This window comes from Ailuropoda melanoleuca, chromosome 1 (genome assembly GCF_002007445.2).
Source record: "Ailuropoda melanoleuca isolate Jingjing chromosome 1, ASM200744v2, whole genome shotgun sequence".
In the NCBI taxonomy this organism is placed as follows: Eukaryota; Metazoa; Chordata; class Mammalia; order Carnivora; family Ursidae; genus Ailuropoda; species Ailuropoda melanoleuca.
In genome coordinates this window covers 90,561,711-90,586,904 of record NC_048218.1, presented here as the reverse complement: position 1 = coordinate 90,586,904, position 25,194 = coordinate 90,561,711, and the positions used below count along the sequence as shown (strand labels likewise).

Below are 25,194 nucleotides of genomic sequence, written 5' to 3'. Positions count from 1 at the left end.
CTTAATAGAAAAAAAAAAAGAATTTATCCTATCAAATTTATGTCAAGGATTATTTCATTACATGTTATTATCTTTGGTGAAACAAATAGAAGCTTGTTTCCAAGTAGAGCAACAGTCCACATGTGTCATGGCTACCGTCTCTAAGACACTTCTGTTTACTGAGGCCTCACATACCCTCATGTTTTGGTAACAAAACATCTTTGAGATCGAGGACCCAAGTCACAGAAGAAAATGCAGAGCCTATACCAGGCTGCTGGCCGGATTCTCATTTCCCTGGGGACTCTCAGTGTATTCTCTGGAGTTATTGCTTTCTTCCCTGTCTTTTCTTGCAAGATTTGGTTCACAGGATGGAGTGTCTGGATTGCTTGTCCCATCTGGAATGGAGCTTTGGTAGGAAAATATTTTATTACGTGTATTGAGAGAATAAAGAAAGAAGGGAGGGAGAGAATGAAAAGAATAGCCCGTCCTTTCTAGGTTTTCTAACAATACAGAGAAGTCCAAATTCTAAGGAAATGAGAATTTACCGTAGAACATTGATTTCCATTAGTTGCCGCTTAAAAGTAGGATCTTTCTTGATATCATTTTATCATGTATACCATCACGTGTACTATAATGAAATGCTGTTCAAGAAATTCTTAAAAAGTTATTGTAATCTTCTCACCTTGGTATTCTCTTTTGTGAAATCTGAATTTATAAAAAAATGTAAACCATAAAAAAATAATGTAAAAATGGAGAACAAAGTAAAATAATTTTCAGACTAATGCTTTCACTGGAAACACTGAGATGTGTCGACATGATCCGAAGATTTGCAAGCCCCAAATCTTAGTTGTCCCACATTTGTCCTTGCATGCACCTGTTTGAACTGAAAGTCATTCAAGAAGTTCGGTGATGTACCTCTCGAACGTCGCAGGCCATTAGGAAAGGGTGCATGGGCCAAGTACAAGCCCGTGCTCCATGTCTGCTGATTGAATGACTGCACAAATGAAGGGTTGCCCTGGTACCCCAGCTCTCTGGGTCAAAGAAATGAACACATCTAGCCCTGCGAATGCATGTCTTCCGTGGTGGTATGGTTTAAGAGGAGTTACAGAGGTTTGCAACAAATCCTCCTCTCATTGCTTCCTGTGATGCCAGACATTCACCACTGGAGACTAGAGAATTTTGACTTTAAAGGCCTTTTGATCTTTAGCAGTTTTCTATTAAAACGTAGCCACTCTTGAGAGAGGCAATATCTTAAGTCTTAAAAAAAAAAAATTCAGGGGCGCCTGGGTGGTACAGCGGTTAAGTGTCTGCCTTCGGCTCAGGGCGTGATCCCGGCATTATGGGATCGAGCCCCACATCAAACTCCCCCGTTATGAGCCTACTTCTTCCTCTCCTGCTCCCCCTGCTTGTGTTCCCTCTCTCACTGGCTGTCTCTATCTCTGTCGAATAAATAAATAAATAAAAATCTTAAAAAAAAAAAAAAAGCAAAAAACAAAAAAACTCCATCTAGTGGGGTTCAAGGATCTCAAGTAGATGGGAGAAAGCAAAACGGTGGGAGGGTGGAACTGAACAAGGAAAGGGTGGGATGGTATTTTTCTTTTTTCTTTTCTTTTCGAATACGTTCTTTTACATCTACCTCCCCAGTCTTGCCCATCTGCCCTTTCCCCCATCTCCTGCCTGAAGCCATACATTCATTCAAAGAAATATTTATTAAACATCTACTGGAATGTAAAGATGACAGTTACATTGATTCAAGCAGCTGCCACACTTTTCATTGATCACCCAGAGTAAGAAAAACATTTCACATCAGGACCTAGCATGTACATAAATACATCTATATAATTCTCTCTAGGTAAATAGGTTGATTTTGATACATACATATAACTAAACCTATATAATAAAGTTTCATAAAACAATATTTAGCTTTCTATGTGAAATGAATTCTGGCATTTTCTATTCTATTAATTTCTTTTAATTCTGATTTCAGAACTGACCCAAAGTTTAAAACCACAATTCTAGTCCGACACTGTATCCCTTTTTTAAAATTCTTTGGCTAGCCCTGCTATCATAGAACATTCAACAGACACTGAGATTTGATTAGGATCAAAAATTGTTGAATGTAGGGGCGCCTGGGTGGCACAGCGGTTAAGCATCTGCCTTCGGCTCAGGGCGTGATCCCGGCGTTATGGGATCGAGCCCCACATCAGGCTCTTGGGCTATGAGCCTGGTCCTTCCTCTCCCACTCCCCCTGCTTGTGTTCCCTCTCTCTCTGGCTGTCTCTGTCTCTGTCGAATAAATAAATAAAATCTTAAAAAAAAAAATTATTGAATGTAGACTTGTTCTACGCCAATATCTGTTTTATCAGTTAGACCCAGAGAAATGACGAGATCTGTGTCCAGCATATAGCTAGTTGGTGGCTATTTGATTCCGAGATTGACACATGCGGAATTGGAATTCAAAAGGTAGGACTGGGGCAATGGGGCCTATGTTCAAGTCCAGATTCTGACATTCCTGGTATATGGCAAGAGCTGGACCCTCACTCAGCTTGTTCTTCATTGCTTTTACCTAGAGCACAAGGAATTTGGCAGGTAAAGAGAGACTGTGTGACACTATCTAACCCTAAGATGGAGAGTGAGAATGACCAAATTTGAACAAAGCTTGTATAATAAAGAGCTTTGCCAATTTTAAAGCTCTACACACATGCTAGTTAATACCATGCCTTTTGTTTGTGCTGTGAAGGAGGAAACTTACCCTCCAGGTGCAGGGAGGGTACCCTTCCCATGGGGAATTCACTTCCTGCTCTCAGGGGGACAGAGGAGAGTAAGTGTTCTTGTACCAGCTGTTTCTTAAATAACTTCAATTCAAAGTAATCAATATGCCAAAGTTGCATATTGGGGCACCTGCCCTGAACCCCATCAGTGCCCAATCTCTGTCCAAACCCTTCCTTCCTAATCTCTTGCCATCTGCTCACTTTCCCATTCCATCCCCTGATGGGCAGCCGAGTTCCCCATCCTGTTACCTTCCAGAACCTCATCTCCTACCACTCTTCCCTTAGGTCATTCCATCCCCCTAGCCATCACCCTGGCTCCTTGTTATGTTCAAATATTCCAAGGTGTGTTATTTGCCTCAGGGCCTTTGCACTGTCTGTTTTCTGCCCGAAGCCTCCTCCCACACGTGGCTTGTTCCCTAACTTCCTTTAATTCTTTAAAGACATGTCACTTTCTCCTTGATGCTTTCCTTCATTACCCTCATTACCCTACTTAAAACTGTAAATTTCCCCCATACCTGGCATCCCCAATTTCTCATTCCCAGTTCTATTCTTTTCCCCATGGCCCTTGTTACCATCTAATATACTATATAATGTACTTATTTATTGTTTGTTTATACGCCTCCCCAAAAAAGATATATATTGTGCAAGGGTGAGGATTTTTTTTCTTTTTGTTTACTGCTGGACCTCCAGCACTTGGAACAGAGTGAGTCACATACTAGGTGTTCAATAAATATTGTTCAATAAATACGGTTGAGTAAGTGAATGAGTCCCATGCTCTGGTGGTACAAAATTTTTCATACCATTGAACTCTGATTATGTTGCAAGGACTAAAAGTCAAGCTGGTATTTATACTAAAGCAGGGGGAAAAAATCCTCATGAGAAGGAAAGCAATAAGAATGCTCACTCTGTCAGTGATGTCTAAGTTTGGAACAGTGTGATTTTTTTCTTTTTCCTAGTGAGTTTCCTAGCAAACCACAGCTCTATGCCATCAGGGTCAACTTCAAAAAGTCTCTGATTCATTCCACAACCTTTTTACCAGTCACTTTTGTTTGTTTGTTTGTTTTGTTTTTAAATATTTATTTATTTATTTGAGAGAGGGAGAGAGAGAGAGAGAGAGCATGGAGAGCAGGGCAGAGGGAGAGAGAGAGAATCCCAAGCAGACTCCCTGCTGAGCTCAGGGTCAATGCAGGGCTCCATCTCACACCCTGAGATCATGACCTGAGCCAAAATCAAGAGTCGGACGCTTAACCAACTGAGCCACCCTGGCGTCCCTACCAGTCACTTCTTAACTTCCCTGCAGAGTGAATCTTCCGCTGGTGGAAAGACAATTTGTACATTTCAATCATATTGATATTTCCTTTTGCAAAAGGCTCCATATCTCCATATCTCTTTTGAGACTTACAAAAGATAGATTTTTATGAATGATACAGAACTTGGTATTTGTTCAGCGCTTTCATTCCAGACTTTCTAAATTCTTTGCAGATATCAGTTCTCAGGCTCTCCTAACTCTCTTCTGACAGCCACATGATAAGCAGATTTCCTCTAATTTCTGAACTAGGTTATTTAAAGGCATCAGCTGCTAGAAAGTATGCAGCAAAGAGATCACAGTGCCTTAAGGACTGGGCTCTACTTGGCTCCTGGAGAACGTGGCTTGGCAACTCCGGTGACTTAGTTAATGGCAAGTGGAGTGCTGTACCCAGAATCCTGCCTGGAGACAAGAACTTAGGAGAAAGGCCCCAGTGTCCTCCTCAGTCAGAGAAGGGACTTGATTATACCATCACTTGAGCCTCTTACAGCTTCAACAGTCCTATGATTTCCAAACACCTGATGGCCAATTTTCCACTTGAATATTCTAAACTTCTTTTTTTTTTAAAGAGTTTTATTTATTTGAGAGAGAGAGTGGGGGGGAGCACAAAGGGAGAGGGAGAAGAAGACTCCCCGCTGAGCAGGGAGCCTGATACGGGACTCGATCCCAGGACCCCGAGATCATGACTTGAGTTGAAGGCAGACGCTTACATGACTGAGCCCTCCAGGTGCCCCTAGATATCCCAAGCTTCTTTAAGCTCAGCTTGTCCCCTCCAAATCATCTCACCACCAAAAGCAATGATTTCGTCTCCTGATTTTCCTGGCTCTGAACCCAATTTCAAACTCTAGAGTGACTTTTGACTCAATCTTTCCCTCCAAACTAGTGCTTCTCAAACTGTAATGTGCATGTGAATCACCCTGGGGATCTTGTTTAAATGTATACTCTGATTCAGTAAAGCTGGGTTCAGGCCTGAGACTCTGCCTGTCTCACAATTTTCCAAGGGATGCCGATTGGTTCTAGGACTGTGCTCTGGGCAACGGTGCCCGAAACCAACCTACCCTTGGCCCCACTCCTACCCCACCGCATCCAGTCCATTGCCAGCTAACTTTTATTTTTCCTGTGAAGCATATCCCTATGCATGCTTTCCTCTCATTCTCAGTGTGCACCACCTCCCCCTCAACTCCTTATCACTTCCCACCCCCACCCAGGTTTTATGCCTACATAACTTCAATAGCCAAACTGTGGGAACCCATTCATTAATGAGTTATAAAATCAATCTATTGGGTAGCTAGCGGCATTTATAAAACTAGGATAGGATAGGATAGGATAGGATAGGATAGGATAGGATAGGATCAGAGTGTATCTCACATAATAACAGTATTATGATTTTGGTTAGATATAAAAATATTTTAACCTGGCCATGATGCAAAATATATTTCTTGCTATGGATAGAGGTTTAAATAAAAGATCGGGGGGTGCCTGGCTGGCTCTGTCTGTGGAGCGTGCGACTTTTCATCTCGGGATTGTGGGTTCGAGCCCCACATTGGGCGTAGAGATTACTTTATAAAAGTGAAACCTTGAAAAAAATAATAGTAAAGAAAAAGATTTGTTTCAAGCTCCTACAGAGACAGCTAGACCTCGCTGCATCCCGACCCAAATGCATGTGCCCATAGGCTCTTTCTGTCAGTAAGGCTCCTTCTTTAAGAGCCTTCAGTGTCGCTTCATTGTCCAAAGTCCAGATATGTTAGCCTGATTTTCCAGGCCTTTCTCAACCTGGCCTCATGTGGCTTTCAAGCCTGATTTCCTACTCACTTGTGCCCAGAACCAGCCCTGCCCCCCATCTGGGCCCCTGTCTCACTGTCCCCCAAGCCTGCCTGCTGTGTTCCCACCTTTGCTCATGTCACTCAGGCTGCCCAGACTGCCCCTTCCTCAGCCACCTCCCACTGGAATCACATCCACCCTCCAAACCGGCTTCGGCCCATTTCCCCCAGGGTGCTTTCATCAGCGATCCTTCCCGCGGAAGTGGTATCTTGTCACTGGGCTCTTCTCACACGGAAGGCACTCGCTCGTCTTGCCTCATTCGGTGGACGCTCTTCTAGGTGCATGACTTTCCCATCTGGACTGTAAATCCCGAGGACAGTTGGCATCGTTATGTCTATAATCATTCCTCGGTGAGCTTGCTCACCTGATTCAGCCTCCCGGTGCCTCGTTTGAAAAGTAGGAGGACACCTCCATCATCATAAGGATTGCATGAGTTAACTCGTGTAAAGTGTTTAGTGTAGTGCTTGGCATACAGTCAGCGCTTATAGATGTTAATTGTTATGATGCCGTCTGTACAGTGCCTATCACACCCCTTGTTTGTAAGTAGACCCACAATAGATGTTTGTAAGTGAGTACATTAGTGCATATTAAAATGATTCCTCTAAAAGTTTCTATTTCTGTTGCGACTGTTCCCCACTTCCTTCAATTCATCGGCTTCTGGGAACTGAGTCCTTTATGTGGGCGATTTAAAGATTCAGAGGGAGGGCTCACAAGCATCATGCAGAGTGTTAGCAGCTACTCTTGCAAAACCCAAGTCAAGTCCCAGGAACTGCCCCGTGGAGCAGAAAGCTAGCCTGCCAGAAAGAGCGAGGGAGGAGAGCGCAGGACTGGGCCTTCTCTCCAGGCTCATACCTCCCCAGGCACCACCTCCTGGTCCTTCCTGAAACCTGACAGCCCTGCTTGTCTCTCAGACACTGCCTCTCCCATTTCCTTTTCCCTCTTGACTTCTCTTCCCTACCCTCAAAACTCTTCCTTTTACATTCTTTTCCCTCTCCCTCTCTAAATACAAGGTTTTTAAAAAGAAAAGAGGGCGCCTGGGTGGCTCAGTCAGTTGAGTGTCAGACTCTTGGTTCTGGCTCAGGTCATCATCTGAGGGTGGTGACATGGAGCCCAGCATTCGGGCTCCGCAAAGCGGGGAGTCTGCGGGAGACTTTTTCTCCCTCTGCCCCCCACCCACATATGTGTGCTCGTGCTCTCTGTCTCTCAAATAAATACATAATTTTTTAAAGAAAAATAAAAAGAAAAGAAAGCAAGGAAAGGGAGGCTGTGACTCAGGGGACACCTCACCCTCTGTCTCACAGGCCCCCGGGGGGGGCGCCCCAGGAAAGGTGGGTGTGCTCGCTCCTGAGCCTCCCGCGTCCACAGGGTGGATTTCACAAGTTACTGAATGGCATTCATACACCAGCCTAGTCCATGAAAGATCTTTTCAAAGTTTTGTGTAAACAAAGCAAGATTCAAGCTGGCGGCTACCACAGAAATAACAGGCCACTGCAAGGCTGCAGCATTTTTCAACGTCCGAAAGGGGAGCAACGGTTCCTGCCAGAGTAGCTAAGACGGCCTGCGTGCGGGGGTCTGCTAATGCCAGCTGTCTGCGTGCAGTCGCACCAGCAGCGACTGTCGCCTTTGCTTTCTCCTGCTCAGTCCAGTGTTGCTGTCTCACACGGGCGTGACACGTTCACTGACAGTGCCTTGCCTCTGAAAGCAAAGACCGGCCCCAGGCTCGGCATCGGGGCTCGGCTGCTCTTAAGAATTTGCCTGTTTTGGGGTGCTGTTTATGCTGGCTCGACCTCTGCAGGGTCCCTTGGAAACTTTCCTCTTGCAGAATCAAACCAACCTCTTTCGACTGGAGAAGGATCTGTTTTTATCCACGGGAGTTTTATGCTATGGCAATGCCACGTCTGGAATTTCGGACTTAGCTACCGGAGAAGCCCGTGTGAGCGCACGTGTGTGAGCTTGCCCCCAGCCCCTCCCTGACCCCCCAACCAAATTCTCCAAGTCGGACATTCGAAATAAAATATGCCAGGAAAGTGAAAAGCTGGATCTCAAAAAAAAACGCCCCAAAAAATAAAAAACAACAACAAAAGACCAGGCTGGACACCCCAAAACCATATTGATGGAAACTGATTTTTCCCCCACAAATTTGTTGGTACTTTACATGCAGTCATATTTGTTTCTCTGTCAGAAACCTAATTTGTAACTACTTTTAGTCCTGCCCTCATTCTATATCTTGTTTCAGGCACATCTCTTCCTGGTTTTCTCTCTCAGCCTCAAAACATTCCTCCACCAGGAACAAATGATTTATGGGCCAGGAAGACGCGGTTTCCAGGTTCAGTGACCACAAAGGTCTCCTTCATCAGACCCGGAGCGGAATCAAAGATGAGCCCAGAATTTTTTTTTTTTTCATTATATATTGCTCGGTCCTGGTGACACCATTCCCTCCTTTAACTATTTTCATTCTGCACCTTCGGTCTTCTTCCCTTAGAGGAGACTAACAACAACAACAACAAAAACAACAAAACAAAAAAACCTCTTGAAACCCGGACACCACTGCACCCAGAATGACTAACGTCCCACCACGCATTCACTCTAATTATAATCTTTGTTACTATCTGCATCCCACCAGCAGGCCAAGGCTGCAGAAGCTCGAAAGAAAAGCAGAAAGTAAAAGATAACACCGTTGCTGGGCAGGTTTTCAGGGTTCTGTGGCATGTTTCCTTTCCGGTTCCTCCCATTTGTAATTTCAGCAATTTGTGAGAAAGATGAACGATAGACAATGAATCAAAATAAAACATATGGCAAGGGTTATAAAGCCAAGCTTTTATGCCAGTGACACCTTACAGTAGTGAAGGTTATAATTGTGATGGCAAAGGCAACACAGAAAATCAAAAACTGAGCGTGTATGAATCATGTCTTTATGACACTGATGGCTTCTTTGCCTCATTGTCATCCCAGATGAGGAGGAGATCAGAGCCATAAATCCATTTAGCCATTTGCTGTTCTTTCTAGTTCATAATAAAGTTGTCAAACCGTGAGACAGATTGAACTCTTTTCAGAGCTACCTTCTATCATGGATGTTATTTTTCCATTTTCCTCTCACAGGCCGTCAAGACTGGGATACTTCTGCTGTTGGCTCACAAACAGCGGACCAAGAGATACCTGGTAAATATATAGACATGGAGGAGGATGGTTGAATAGATTTGAAGGTCAAATCTCTACCAGTTCAGGATGGAACATAGGGAACGTGATTTCCAATTATCATTGAATTCTGTCTGATTGATGCCTTACTATAATGGATTTCAGCGATAAACTAGGTTTCAAATGGATAATTTTTATCTGATTTCTTCTCCAAACACTTTCTACAAGTTCCTGTGATTTTTCTAAATATTTAAGTGTTCCAGTTTGGAGAGGACACAACCAATATTGATGCGCCCGAACTTCACTTTGAATAAATGGATCTCTTTTTTATTATTTTTTATTTTTTTTTATAGTAACATTTTTTATTATATTATGTTAGTCACCATACAGTACATCTCTGGTTTCTGATGTAAAGTTCGATGATTCATTAGTTGCGTATAACACCCAGTGCACCATGCAATACATGCCCTCCTTACTACCCATCACCAGTCTATCCCATCTCACCCCCCTCCCCTCTGAGGCCCCCAGTTTGTTTCTCAGAGTCCATAGTCTCTCATGTTTCTGTAGGTTCCTCTGTTTTTAATCATGTATTTTTAAGGCTCACCTCCTCAGTTTGGGATCTTCTTCCAATGTCTCCGTTACTTCTCCCCCTAAAAAAGGATGCAAAGTCTATGATACCTTGCATTTCAATCGTATGGAGCCAAGTACTCCCATGGCATAGAAAGACTACCTTGATCTGATCATAGATCTTCCCCTGGCTCAAACTTTAACATACATGTGAATCTCGTGGGCGTCTGGTTAAAACGCCAAGTCTGATTCAGGAGATCTGGGTGACGTGTGAGAGTCTATGTTTCTAACAAACTTCCGGGGACGTCAGTGCTGCTGGGCCACGGACCATGCCCTGATTAGCAAGGTGCTAGGATAAGGCAAGGATTCTGTGTAATGTTTGTTTTTCCCACCCCAGACTGGCTGTCAACACATGATAGAAGAAAAATAAACACATGTTTGTTGAATGGAATTCATTTCATTTTTGGCCCAGTTGGCTGATATGTTATTCTCCTACAGCGTAGATTCAGAAGGAGAACAAAGGGGCCTAAAAGAGAAAGTTGAAATGCATTTCTCCTTTGCTTCCCAGTAAAAGAGATTAATACCCGACGTCTCCTTCTTTCTTCATATTGCTGAGAAGCTTTTGAAGTATTCAGTTCCCAAAGTAACTATTTGTTTTTGCTTTCTTTTCAGTGGGAAGCTAGCTTCACCTTTGTGATTCTGAGCGTGATGGCATGTCCACTTCATTTTGCAGTAGCCTTGGAATCTGCTCTCCTTGGCCCATATTGCTTCTACTCGTTTTCAGGGATAGCAGGGACCGGTTACCTCGGTTATGCAGTTGCCTTTCCTTTCCCATATGCAAACTTCCCATCAGCTTGTGTGGACCCACCACACTATGAAGAGTACCACCTGACACTTCAAGCCTTCGACCTCTGCCTGAGCTTCGCCATGCTCTGTGTGTCCCTGACAGCATTCATCAAGCTTTCTGCAGGACTTATCTGGAAGAGACACTTACAGGTAAGTTTCCAGAAAGGGGGAACAAGTTCTTGTTCCATCCTGAATGCTAAAATGGAAAGTCTGCCAGATTAGTATTTAATCTGCCTCTCTTATTTATCGCTGTATCTTGTATAACCAAAATTTTCCCACCCTTTCTACTTCTGCCCCAGCAGAGAGGCTGATATAACATCAAATTTAGCTTTCTAACTTTTTCCCAGATGGTTAAGAATAATATTGATAATACGATAGTATCAGAAATATGAACTGAATGTTTACTGTCAGTGTTCTTCCCATTTTCCAAGATAGTAGACTGAGCCTAAAGGGTTTATGTAACTTGTCCAAGGTCACACAGCTAGTGAGCGGTAGGGTCAGATTCAGAACCCAGAACTATTTCTCTTAACAGGCCAGATTTATCCTGGGCCCCCTTGTCACACACCTTGTATGCTCTCTCCTCTGTTAGATCATTAAGATGCATGGTTCCGGCCTCCAGGGGGGTTAGGACAGAACCACTGGGAGTGATTTCTGATTCCAAATTCCTATGCCTGATGCTGGGTCACTCCATTGTGAGTTGAACAGCCTCCTCCTGGAAAGAGATATTTCCCACAACAAACTCCTTTACTGGCTTTATGATTCAAGTTAGTATTATATGAAGGTCAGGTGAATCGGGGATATGTTAGCCAATTTTTTTTCCAGTTTGATCCTATCAACACAAATCAGCAAAGCTAGAAGACAAGAACTTGGCTCTCTCGATGTCTTTTGTGGTCAGTCTTGTCCTCTTCAACTTCTACAGAACTCTGCAAAGGAAATCCTGTACATTCTTAGGAACAGAGTTGATTTTACAAGGAGGCCAACTGAGAATTGAGGCTAGCTTACTAAAATTACCTCCCCTGCTGTACTGCTAATGCATCTAGAAGTTTAGAATTTGAGATTTCTCCCTTTTAGGGACCATCCAACTTCCTAGAGCCCTTTGTTAAAAGGAACATAAACCCAGGAGAATCACACATTAAAGCATTGGCTACCCATAACCTCTTGGCCTGAACAGCTAATCAGGCATCTGGCTGCCATCTTGGGCATGACACCCAATGTTTAACACTGAATGGAGGGCAGAGAGAAAAGAATGAAAAGATATCTGCAGAGCCTGGTAATTCAGCCTCATGGAAACCCCATAGTGAGGCTACCTAAAGTGCCTGGAAAGAGAAAAAATTAATTGAAAACAGAGCAAAGTTCCCCAACTTCAGAATTTTGCCTTTGCCCATCTTGCTCAGAGTAGTTTCTTGGTGTGTGATTTCTAAACTAGCTGTAGGACCCAACACAACTACAACGTGTTTCTCAAAGTGGATCAATGATAGCAGAATCACCATGGTTCTTGTTAAACCATATTTCTGGCTTCCGTCCTGGCCCATTCTTAGGGCAGAAACTCTGGGGTTAAAGGCAGGGGATACACATTTTTAACACATGCCCCAAGAGATTCTGGTGAAAATTCTTTTCCTAGCACAGGATTCTCCTAATGTAACTTCTGGACAGAATCTCAATTTTCCCATCTGCATAAAATGCAATGCTAGTTTGGGTGAGAGTTCTCAATAAATTTAATAAGCAGCAAAACTTCAGTGAGCATTTTTGGATGACCTGACACAACTTAATCCATAATGATGGCAGACCATGTTTCATTAGCAAGGCTGAGTGGCTGACATAATGGGACATGAGTTTCTGTATTAATAAAGACGCCATTGCCGCCTGAGCCCACAAGGAGCACATGTAGCTTGAACAAACCTTTGTTACCATGTGGGACACCTCAGTGGCTCAGTCGGTTGTCTGACTTTTGATTTCAGCTCAGGTCATGATCTCAGGGTTGTGGGAGAGAGCACTACGTCAGGCTCCGTGCTTGACATGGAGTCTGCTTGAGATTCTCTCTCTTCCCCTCTGCCTCTGCCCCTGCCCCCACTTGTGCTCTCTCTATCTCTCTCTTTCTCTCTCTCCCTCTCAAAATAAATAAATAAAATCTTTAAAAAAAAAAAAACCTTCATTACCATGTTAGCATGTAGAAATCTCAGCTTTTTGAGGCACAATTTCCAGCAGTGAAATAATGTATTGTTTGTCAAAATTCTAGAAAACACACAACTTTTTTAGAAGAAATGGCAAATCACTTGTTAGGATATTGAATTCTACAGGGTGATTCTGCATTTACTGAGCCTCCATATAGTTATATTGTTAGGTTCCCTTCATGCTGGAAGAGATAAGTAATATTTTTATTCTTTAAATATTTCATTTAAATTCAATTTAGTTAACATACACTGTATCATTAGTTTCAGAGGTAAGATTCAGTGATTCATCATTTAATGATTCATCATTAAAATCATTTTGCATCCCAGTCAGCTCAAGCTGTTATAACAAATACCATAGACATTGTGGCTTAACCAACACATTTGTTTCTCTCAGTGCTGGAGGCTGGAAGCCCAAGATCAAGGTACCAGTATGGTCGGTCTTTGGTCTATGGTCTTCTCTTCCTGGCATGTGGACAGTCACCTCCCTGTGTCCTCACATGGTCCTTCCTGTGCCTGCTCCTGGACAGAGAAGATCTCTGTCCTCTTCTTATAAGGGCAGTAATCCCATCATGGGGGGTATCATCCTCATGACCTCATTTAAACTTAATTGTCTCCCAAATCACTTACCTCCAGAGACCATCCCAGTGGGGATTAGGGCTTTAACATGCGACTGGGGAGGGAGACACTAACAGTTGATAGCATCTCGTGGAAGGTCACACAGTGTTGGTGTGTGAGCATGCCGTCAGTTGGTACCCAACCAAAACCACAGTGAGAAATGCTTGAAAGAGGCATAAAGGGTGTGATGATTTGGATAAAAGCATTATACTAGCGCCACAGACCGAATGTTTGTGTCTTTGCAAAATTCCCTAGCCTACTGTGATGATACTAAGAGGCGGGGCCTTTGGGAGATAATTAGGTTTAGCGAGGTGGGGGGGGGGGGGGGNGGGGGGGGGGGGGGGGTAGAGCTCCCGGGATGGGATTAGCTTCCATGATGCTCTTATGAGAAGATGAGGAGGCCAGAGTTGTCTCTCTCCGCCATGGAGGGAGACAGCCAGAAGGTGGCCATCTGCCCAATAGGAAGAGGGCTCTCCCCAGACGTTGAATCGGCTGACACCTCGATCTTGGCCATCCAGCCACTAGAACTGTGAGAAATGCTTGTTGTTAAGGCACCCAGCCTATGGTATCCGTGACAGCAGCCCAGGCTAAGACCACGAGCCCTTCCAGATTTCCAGAGCCTCATGGGAAGAGGTGGAACTGGAAAAGGAAGAGGAGCCCCCTTGCATGGCTCTGTGCAGCACGCTCAAGTGACCCTGTCGGCTTAGGACTCAGTGCAGGGGGCAAAGGGGCACCACATAGGATTAAGTCGAGAAACTAAAGCGCAAAACAACCATAGCCGAAATTGTCTACATTCTTGGTCCAGTAAGTTATAAAGGGATGGGAAAGGAAAGAATTGGGACACCAGACGCGCCGCAGCTGTCCCCTGCAGCTACTCTGCCCCTCCTCGGAGGAATGGAACGGCTCCGTCTGTTTTCCTTTCATTATTCATTGTTATGTTTGGGGTTTTGCTTTTTTTTTTTTTTTAATGAAAGGGGAAAGAAAATATTTTCCCCCTTATCATGTGAAACAGTGGTTTTCTTCCTTTCCTTTTTTTTTTTTCAATGAATTGGGAAATATTTAGTTCCCATAACAGATGTAGGTAAACCCTTTAAGCAGTTCAAAAACACATGAGGACAGAATATTTATCAGCGGAACAGCCTCTTCCTCCAAACAAAAGACAAATTTGCGGAAACGCACTGGCCCCAAATCTTCCAGTGGATGTACCCTGTATCATTAGCAATAGAAATGTGTTTTGAAACAAATTCATCTCTGACTCTCATCCTAAAGGTCTGAGACCTCATGTGGGGCTTTAGCAAGGTCTCTTGGGTGCTTCTGGGAACTAAATCCCCGCGGGGAGATTCAAGTAAACCTCAAGCGGGACCACACAACAGTCGGCATCCACTGTATTTCTTCCTCACAAGTTCCTTTATGTGGTCTCCTCGAAGTGGTCAACAGAAAAATCAGAATCCAGAAAGATAATTGCGGTTCGGGGCATTAGCATTGCCTTCAGCTCACGATGTCGTCTGGAGTAATGATGGCGGTGACACAAGCCTGGGGAGGGCAGAGCAATTGTGGGGACTATGTATTGGGCAGTGAGTACTTGTCGGGGCTTCACCTCCTTCATTCCTCACCGCCCTGCAAAGCTCATCAGCCCTGTTTTCACGGGGGACAGCGTTGAGCTGCTCAGGGGGAGTCAGGATTCGCTCCCAGGCTCAAGGGGTCGGGAGGCCAGGCCCTCACTGCTGGCCCACACCTCATAGGTGGTGTTTCTTCAGTTTTACAGGATCCAAGTGGCTTTGCATAGCCATGCATTTTGTGGACAGTCTTTCTTATGTTTCTCACAGACAAAAAATTAGAAATGGAAGGTATTTTTTTTCCAGAATCTTTTCATTTCATTTAATCAGTGGGACCACACCAAGGACGATAGCAACATAGGAAGAGAGGAAATGAGAGCAAAGTGTCTACCGTGATGTATTAAGATAAGCTGGCATTTCGTCAGAACAGAAGCAATAGGTGAGGAGGGAAGTGGACAACTGCTTTTTGTCAGTTTTTGCTTTATAATCATTGTGACCATCAACATATTTTCCTTTTGCCGTTCAGCCGGCTTAATCTTTTAATATAAAATGTCCTGCTGGGTTTTTTCCCCTTTGCTCCTTACTTTTAATCTAAAATGGTATTGTTATGGGATGCCTGGGTGGCTCAGTCGGTTAAGCGTCTGCCTTTGGCTCAGGTCATGATCTCAGAGGCCTGGGATCGAGTCCAGCATCAGGCTCTCCACTCAGCGAGGACTCTGCTTCTTCCTCTCACTCTCCTCTGTGCTCTCTCTCTCTCAAATAAATAAATAAAATCTTTTAAAAAAACACACACAGAAGGAATGTTGGCTTTATAAAAGGGCAGAAACTTAAGTAGAAATCAGAAGCCTCCATTCTCTATAATCCTATAAATTCAGTTTCAACAAAGAAAACTGAATTAATACTAGTGAATATTTCAGAATGGCCATGCTGGTGCTAATATGTGAACACAAAACCATTTAGGAAAGTAACAACGTTGGTGGGACACTTCTCACTGTATTAATTAACCAGGAGAACATGCAGTGGTTGTTACGGGGTGTTACGGGGTTCATTCCCCCAGGAAAGAGAGAGAAACAGACGAAGTCATTAGGGTCAAACACAATGAAGGCTGTGAGGGGTAAGGAATGACACAATGTCACTTCCCCTCCCAGACTGGCCCTACGAGCCAGGGGCTGTGGACAAGGCTGCGGTTCACCCCTGCGTGCGTCTGTAGTTGTAAACTTGAGCTTCCTCATCTAAGACCGCAGGGCTTGGCCGGGCACATCCAAAAACCTTTCCAGCTCTGTTGCAGTCTGGGATTTTCGTTTCTTTCTTTCCTTCCTTCCTTCCTTCCTTCCTTCCTTCCTTCCTTCCTTTCTTTCTTTCCTTTCTTTCTTTCTTTCTTCCTTCCTTCCTTCCTTCCTTCCTTTCTTTCTTTCTTTTTCTTTCTTTCTTTTTTTCTTTCTGATTTTATTTATTTATTTGCGAGAGCGCACGAGTAGGGGGAAGGACAGAGGGAGAGGGAGAAGCAGGTTCCTCACTGAGCAGGGAGCCCAACTTGGGGCTCAATCCCAGGATCCTGAGATCATGACCTGAGCCATGTCAGATGTTTAACTGACTGAGCCACTCAGGGGCTTCTCAGTCTGTGATTTTCAAATAAAACTTTATTCCACTGGAGAAGATTAACATTCAGAAGGGAGGACTGTTAGTAGCAAGGAGTGGCTCTTTACTTTTCCTAAGCCATACCAGTATGTCCCTGGGGTACATCACACTGCCTTTACTCTGCCAGCTCAAGAAGCAATATATGCCAACAATATTACTCAAACGAGATGAGTATGAGAGTTGTTACAGATACACAGATCGCTCGAATCATTTTAGAAAAACCATTTTCTTTGCTCAATAGTCAGCCTGGGTGACTCAGTGGGTTAAGCATCGCACTCTTGATTTTGGCTCAGGTCATGATCTCAGGATCATGAGATCAAGCCCCACAAAGGGCTCTGCATTTGGCATGGAGCCTTCTTAAGATTCTCTCTCTCCTTCTCCCTTTGCCATTCCCCACTTGCACTCTCTCTCTCTCTCAAAAAAAAAATTCAATCTCATATCAAACCAACCAGAATTATTTTGTTGGTTGTCTTTCTTTTTTAATTATTCGAGTATAACTGACATACAGTGTTATGTTAATTTTAGGTGTATGATATTAGGATTCAACAGTTCTATACATTTCTCAGTGCTCAGCAAGAATGTACTCTTTGTACTCTTGACCGCCTATATCTATTTTACCCACTCCACCACCCACCTCCCCTCTGGCAGCCACCAGCTTGTTCTGTGCTTAAGGGTCTGTTTTTTTCATTTGTCACATTTTTTTGTTTCTTCTGTTTCTGAAATCCAACATATGAGTGATAGTGATGGTATTTGTCTTTCTCTGATTGACCTATTTCCCTTAGCATTACATTCTCTAGATCCATCTGTGTTGTTGCAGAACTTACCATTGTATTTCTAAATAAGTGAAGAACTTAAAACTCCAGTTTATTTGCACAAATATTGTTCCAAATGTTTTTTTCTCTTGTTTCATATAATCAACCTAGTGTCATGGATGAGAAAGAAAGCTGCTACTTAAAGCAATAGAATTACTAGGTAGTGGCTGGTAATTCGTACCCATTTGACAAGAGGGGTATCTTCTGTTCACTAGTATGTGACTTTCCTCTTGTCATGTGTTGAGCAATATGGCTCCAAAGCCCTAAATACAACATTCATTACTTATACTTGCCTCTCAACATTTACTGAGCATATATTATGTGCCAGATACTGTGCTAAAGGCTAAAGGTAGAGACAGAAGGATGAAAAAGACATAGCCTGGTCCTCCACTGACTTATAGGAACTGAAGGGAAATGTCACCTGGGCCAGGAGGACCAAGATCCCAGATGAGGAATAATGAGGTTTGAATTAGATAGTGCTAGTGGGCATGGAGAAGAGGTGATGCATTTGAGAGATATTTAGAAGGTAGAATCAGAGGCGCCTGGGGGGCTCAGTTGGTTAAGCATCTACCTTCAGCTCAGGTCATGATCCCAGAGTCCTGGGATGGAGTCCCACATCTGGCTCCCTGCTCAGTGGGGAGTCTGCTTTTCCCTCCGTTCCTGCACCTCTTCCCCCGTTCCTGCTCGCGCTCTCTCTCTCTCTCTCTTTCTCTCTCGCATGTGCACATGTGCACAAAAATAGATAAATACAATCTTTAAAAAAAAACAGAAGGTAGAATCAACAGGACTTAGTAGCAGTTAGCATGTGGGACAAGGAAGGAGCCCAGGGAACTATAAAGGGGTTTCTTGACCAAGACAAGACAGAATGATTGGATTTAATGTGTGAGTCCTACTCTTGTCACTTAAGGTTAATTCAGCTTCACATCTCATCATTAATAAAAAGCCATTTTTAGAACCTAATAGAAGGCATTAAGAGGATTTCTGCCTGGGATTCTAGCCAACGAGGTACGGAAGCTTGCCACAGGACACTCCATGGCTTCAGATACAAATGAAGCTTTGCTCTGAGTTCATAACAAGCCTAGTGCTGAAGAGCATGCGCTATAAGACAGTTTCGATCTAGGCCACATTTAACAACTTATCTCTCCTTTTCTTCTACTGATGTTCCCAAGGCAAAGATTGTCAACTAACACCTGTACATAGCCAAGCCCAATGGAGTCTTTTTAATCTGTGTTTTCCTTGACCTCTCCACAGCCTTTGAAGCTATTGACCTATTTCTTCATGAAATCCTCTCCCCTTTGACTTCCACCCACCATGTGCTTTGGTTTTCTTCCTTTTCCAAGGCTTTTCCTCCTCAGCCTATCTGAAGGCTCCTTTGCTCTGCTCACTCCTTAAAGGCTGGTGGCCTCAGTTATCACCTTTGGGCTGATACCTCACACACCCATATTTGCAGCCCAGTCCCTTCTCCTGCTCTGTTGAGCTCTACCTCGGACTATTTTCTGGATACTCTCCTGGGTGTCCCACAGACACATCAATCTCAAGACGTTTATAATGGAGCTGATTATCTCCTTGTCCCCAACACCTGCTCACCTCCCCGCATCTCCAGCTCGATTGCCAGCACTCATGACACTCAGGACAAACCTAACACCTAGAGTCACCCTTGACCCCTGACCCCTGAGTGGATCGCCATATCCTGGCAACAGCACCTCTTAAGTATTTATTCCCTGTGTCCCCCTTTCTCTGTATGACTGGGATGGCCCTGGTTCAGCCCTCCATCTTCTCTCACTCAGATAGCTTTGTTTCCAATCTCGTCTTTCTTAAGAAGTATCCTCCACACAGGCTCTGGAATGAGCTCTCTCAAGTCAAATCTGCTCTTATTACTCTCCTGTGGGCTAACAGTAATAGTATAAGTAATAAATATTATTTTATACTAATAGTATAAGTAATAAATATTATCTCATTATATCCTTATGTGGCTCCCCTTAACACTCAAGACACAGCCAAGCTCCTTCATGTGACATTCATGTGTGTGCAGCTCCTCTCCGAGAATATGGACTAAAGTGAGCAGAAAAGGTGCGACTGGGAGTGTGGGGGTCAACAGAGTAGCAGAGTGGCAGGCTGCAATACTAGGTGTCACTCTTATGGCTTCCTAGCCATGGCTAAAATCTTACGTAAATGTCTATGTCAGGAATATTTCAAATTTAAAAACAATTCACACATCGTAGGGGAATATTTACTGTGGTCATGGAATCCAAGAAGAATCTGCAGGAAGGGAAACAGAGGAAAAGTCGATATGAATTTCCATACCAAGGAATGGTGCCTTATTGAAGACGCATTGGGTTCAGCATTATTTATGACACATGGAGAACCTGATATGCCATGGTACGTTTGAAGTCAGATGGTTTGAGGTATAATCGTTTCCTTCATCACCTACCATCGAGCAGCCTTGAGCAAATCAATATTAAACCTCTTTGCACCTAAGAGACAAAATGTACCTCACATGTTGCCGTATGAAATGGCATAATGACTAGTGAGAGCCTTACACAGGCTTGACACTTGATAGTTGCTCAAGAAATGCTTGCTTTCTTCCCCTTACTTCTAATCAAATTTAAATTCTTGGCTCTCATTTGAAGATTTTAGAAAGTACCCTTTAACCCTCTGTTAATTTTCAAAAAGCCCCAAACCGACCCAAACCAGACAAAACAAATAGCAAATGACCAAAACAGATATTCAACGGAGAGATCCCTCACTTCCTTAGACAGTCCCTGCCCACAAAAGTAATGGTTCTTCTGAATTGCTTTATGCTTATGCCAGATATTTTATTACACATCTATTTCTTTTTTATATTTTTCTGCCATCCCCCTCCACCAACATCACCAATATTGTTCTCTCTGGTGATTCCTCTTAAATCCTTAAATGGTACCATGGTGCTGTTACTTGAATCATCCTTCATTGGGTTCCTGTGACATAAAAAAGGCTAAATTAAATGTCAGAAGTGACACTCTATTTTCTTTGATAAATTGTAGAAATAACCACTATTTCATTTTTTTCTTCCTAGGGTCAAAAGAATGGACAATAAATTTGAAGCAGTGATCCTCTTAAATTTGTTATATTTGTGGCCATTATTTTGAAATATTTGCAAAGTAATTTTATCCTCAAACTTTTTCCTCTAAGGTCTTATGAAATAAAAAATTGAGAGAATAGTTCATTGCATTCCTATTAGATTGTTAACTCCTCTTATTGTTTTTCTGATTTACCTGTTATGATTTTAAAAATGGAAATTTTATCATCATTGTCATAGAAATTTTAAAATCTGAAATATAAATTTGGAGTGAATGAATGTTTTCTTTAAATTCTTCTTGTCCCTGTGTGATGTTTTATTAAACTATAATCCTATATTCTTACCTAGACAAAGGAACCATTTTTCTCAGCATTTCTTCATTGCCATTACCAAGGCAGCTGTATATCTTCCAGTACAATTAAAACATGAAACAGTGGCCAAAATGAGAAGGTCCTCCTGCAGGGCGAGAATGACCCTCCCTCCTGGGCTCTCTGTAGCTCCTCTATGGCACTCATGACAGTTTAATAGTTAGAAGGGACCTTAGCTGTCCTCTAAGCCAACTTCTTATCAAATGTCCCAAGATCTGAACGCCCCTGACAGCGGAACCATTCCCAAGAGGGAAACTCATTCAGCTGTTGTGTGGCTTTAAAGGTAAAGCTAGGGGGCGCCTGGGTGGCACAGCGGTTAAGCGTCTGCCTTCGGCTCAGGGCGTGATCCCGGCGTTCTGGGATTGAGCCCCCGCCGGGATCCAGCCCCACATCGGGCTCCTCTGCTATGAGCCTGCTTCTTCCTCTCCCACTCCCCCCTGCTTGTGTTCCTTCTCTCGCTGGCTGTCTCTATCTCTGTCAAATAAATAAATAAAATCTTTAAAAAAATAAAAAAAAATAAAAAAAAAATAAAGGTAAAGCTAGGGTGCCCAGCTGGCTCAGTCGGTAGAGCATGAAACTCCTGATCTCAGGGTTGTGAGTTCAAGCCCCACATTGTGTGTAGAGATTACTCAAAAATAAAATCTTAAAAAAAAAAAAATGTCAGAGGTCTTTCTTAATCTGGCCAGAGATTTACTTCTTATATTCTCGATGTCATATGTTCTTTTTTTAAAAAGATTTATTTATTTATTTTAGAGAGAGAGAGAGAAAGAGAGAGGGCATGAGGGGGGTAGGGACAGAGAGAGAGGGAGAGAGAATCCTCAAGCAGACTCCCCACTGAGCGCAGAGCCCCACTTGGGGCTCGATCTCATGACCCTGAGATCATGACCTGAGACGAAATCAAGAGTCATCTGCCAACTGCCTGAGCCACCCAGGTGTCCCTCTATGTCATATATTCTTAAGAGTCTCTATGTCTCTATGCCTGCAACTCTTAATAATACAGCACACTGGTTCTCACATGTGGTTCCCATGCCAGCAGCATCAACATCACCCAGGAACTTGTATGAACCGGAAACTCGGGGGTTGGGTCCCAACAGTCTGTGTCAGGAAGCCCTCCTCCCGGTGATTCTGATGCGTGCTAAAGTTTGAGAAGCACCCGTGGAGGGTAGCAGAAAGGGGGTGAGACTTCAGAATGAGAAACACCTGGTTTCAAATCCCGGCCCTCTTTTGGGCTTAGGCAAGAGCCTCAGTCCCTCCCTGGTCTGATGGCACTGATGAAGATAGCTAACTCCCAGGCCTACGGAGAGAATTCAATTTCACTACAGACGTAAACCACACAGCAGAAAATCTAACGCTATTTAAGCCCAAAAATAGTGTCTAGTGTTCTTGATTCAATTCAGCACATTTATTAGACGCCTTTGGATATCAGTCTCTATAGAGTCCATTCATTTGAGAATGCACAAGTACAGAATGAAAATTTCAGACATATCATGAAAACTGTGATATGTAGAGAAGCTTAATGACATGTTCCAGGACACACAGCTCAATCATTGGCTTCTGGAAGTCCTGTAGGTGCCACCCAGACCTCAACTCTTCAATCAACCCATGTTCATCTGTCACTTGAAGCTACAAGACGTCTAGTTCTGGGCCTGGTGATTCCACACATAAGGATTTAAATTTTCTCAGTATACTGTCTGAATTCATTTTAACCTTATTGGAGCATTTCTCCCCAGTACTGAGTGCCTGGCTATTTATTTATTTACTTCCATTTTCCTTTCTCAGTTGTATGCCTCTGTTCTGAAAGGGTTTAAGGTGACCATCGGACACTCTATCAAGAGTTGGCATTCTGGCCGCTATGGCACCAACTGTGGGACCAGCGAGGTGCAGTGATTGCTTCCCAGAACTTTCTTGCTCAGCAAAGTGTGCACAGTTCTGAAGATCCCAAACTGATTCATAAGGGAAGTGGTCTAAGACCAAGTGCTTTAGGTCAACTGGAATCTCATGTATAACGTGTTACAAATTATATTCAGTCTTCAAGAAATATGTTATTTTGGGGTTATTTCTTGCCCTTGCTTTCACAAAGAAATGTGCAGACATTTTACTATGCCCTTGCTGGGGAGAAGTAGATTGTTAATGTTCACCATCACAGGCCAAAAACAGTCTGCTCTACAGGCCTTCCGGAAGGAATAAGTCACCTTTACTTTCAAACAGCCTGTTTCCAGTTTTGTGTGGTTGATGATATTACTGGACTAGTAACAAGACCGAGGCAGGAAAATAGACTGGGTTACTTATAACTCTTTGAATTTGGACACATCAGCTTGTGGGAAGGAAACTATTTAAAATGGGGCTTAGGGAAAGGGGGGAAAAAATCCCCTTTCTCCATATGAGATTCTTCCACAGTGTTGTCATGCAATCTTGAAAACCTCCATAGAACAGTGGATCACTCTCATTGGATATATGCAAATTATCTGAGACCCAGTGGTTTCCTGCCAGGCAAAAACTTATAATAACAGAGCAAGAATGCAATCCGAGCCCTGGCTTTCTGAAATCCCTGAAAGAACAGAGTCGCTCTTGACAGGGCGATTTCAGCCCTTGACATTCCAGGAAATAGCTTAATAATGTCATTTAGGCTGGGGTTGTAACCAATCCTAAGATATAGAGACACAAATGCCGTATGTAAGATTTAAAATATCGGTTCAGGAACCATTTTTCATTTTCACAGAGAGTTCAACAACAAAAGCACCACTACCACAAAAACTAAGCAATGCATCCTAATTAAATTTAGCATTGTCCCCACTAATTAAACCCAATCTAGGAAAAAGGAAGGGTTTCTGCCAAGAAATTACAGGCACATCCTGAACACTATTTCTTTTCCGTTTACTTTCCTAGGTACTAGGTCCATGTCACATCCAGGATGTGATACCCAAACAAAACTGTTTTTTGATCATTAATATAGGTGCAGGAGTGAACCCCACCCTTGGGGCCTCAAAGGCCTTTATAAGACACGCTGGCCTTTACATTTCAATGTGTTTCATTTTCTCTGGGTGCAGCATAGCTGAAAAAGGTTACAAGACTCAGGTTAAAAGTCAGGAAGTGGATCAGGGCCCCACACTCTGACATCACTTTCTTACAATGCAATGATGCAATGACATTTCCTACAGGAAAATGATTCGAGCTGACAGGCAGCCTTAGTTCCCTGCTGTGGAAGGTGTCAGGCCTCCCTCACTCCAGCTCCTGCCTGCCTCCCTCCTGCCCCTTCTCTGGGGCTTCTCAGAGGTCAAAGAGAGAGAAAGAGACAGAGAGAGAGACCCAAGCCACTTTCATTTTGCGGCAGTCCTGATATATTTAAAATGAAGATGTGCTAGAATTTAGTTGAAAAATTGTGAAATAGTTTAACTGTTAAAGCAATTCATGCTTTTAAACATAACATATGCAATTTTGCCATTCACAAGACAGTTTCTAGATTTATTATTAAAAGCGACATATAGGCAGAGGCACAAGGGATGGTTGTTCACGTTGGCCGAAGGGAAGAGCCGGGGTTAAAATCTGGCTCACTCTCTGATCGCGCACCATGCTTGCTGGTGCAGCACTAGATCTGCCTTCTTCTGATTCACGCGCACGTCTCACCGCCAGGGATGGATGGATGGTCTTGTAACAGACCCAGGTTTAAGTTGAACGATGAATCCGTCTTCTGCTTTCAATCCTGGGTGTCTCTATAGCTGCAGGTGTAACATCTTTCAGAGGAGTCTCCAGTTGTGCCCATTTGAGGACCCACCTGGTTCTGAATTCTGGGCAAATGAGTCTCCTGGCAGTATCACCCCAGCCCATACAGAGCCTTTGGGAAGGGGGGACTTATAAACAGTTACCGCCAATGAACCCCCACAGGCTGTGTGAGGGACATGGCTTGGTGAGTAGCAGCGCTGAGCTGGGTTCCAACCTGGCCAAGTAACTTTATGCTACAACTGTAATCCCGTAATGGCACTCCTGGCCCCCAGTATGGTAGACGCTGCTCTGGACTCCACATGCGGACGCGACTGCTCCAGCCCTTAAGGCCGATTTCGAGACCTGGACCAAGGCAAGAAGAATGTAAGGGCTGGCGCTAGTCCTGGGACTCCACATCAAACTGTCCTTGCTCTTGCATCTGTAACTCGGTTCCTGGGTTTCTGCGTCTGTGTGAGTTCTAGTGGCTGGTGCCTGGGCAGTGCTCCCTGGGACTAAGCATTGATTGCCTTGATTTACTTACCATCCCTCTTCTAGAGACTTCAGGTCTGCCCCATAAACCACGGAAGGAGGAGTCCAGACTTAGAACCTTCTGTCATTTTTCTTCTGCTTGTCGCCCTGCTTGGATCGTCTCGGGAGTTCATGGGATCTGCCAAGCCATGACTGCAGATAGTACAAGAGAACAGCTTCCTAATGCTTCTTTTGTCTGTTTCAAAACAAAATTCAGACTGAGTCACATTGATGTCAGAGGAGGGTCACCAGGAGAGGTCTCAACGACAAAAAAATCAAACAGTATGACTTCAGAAATGTAAAGTCCTAGTATCCATGATGGATT

General features: G+C 43.6%; 1 protein-coding gene across 1 annotated transcript; it reads left to right on the top strand.

Annotated features, from left to right (window-relative positions):
- The first annotated feature begins 231 nt into the window (after window positions 1–231).
- Window positions 232–20,378, top strand: TMEM212 (transmembrane protein 212). Its single transcript, XM_034667663.1, has 4 exons — window positions 232–390; window positions 8,976–9,035; window positions 10,251–10,574; window positions 20,272–20,378. Exons 1-4 carry the CDS (start codon window positions 232–234, stop codon window positions 20,290–20,292), a joined length of 564 nt encoding a protein of 187 aa, XP_034523554.1. The 3' UTR covers window positions 20,293–20,378.
- Window positions 20,379–25,194: the final 4,816 nt, after the last annotated feature.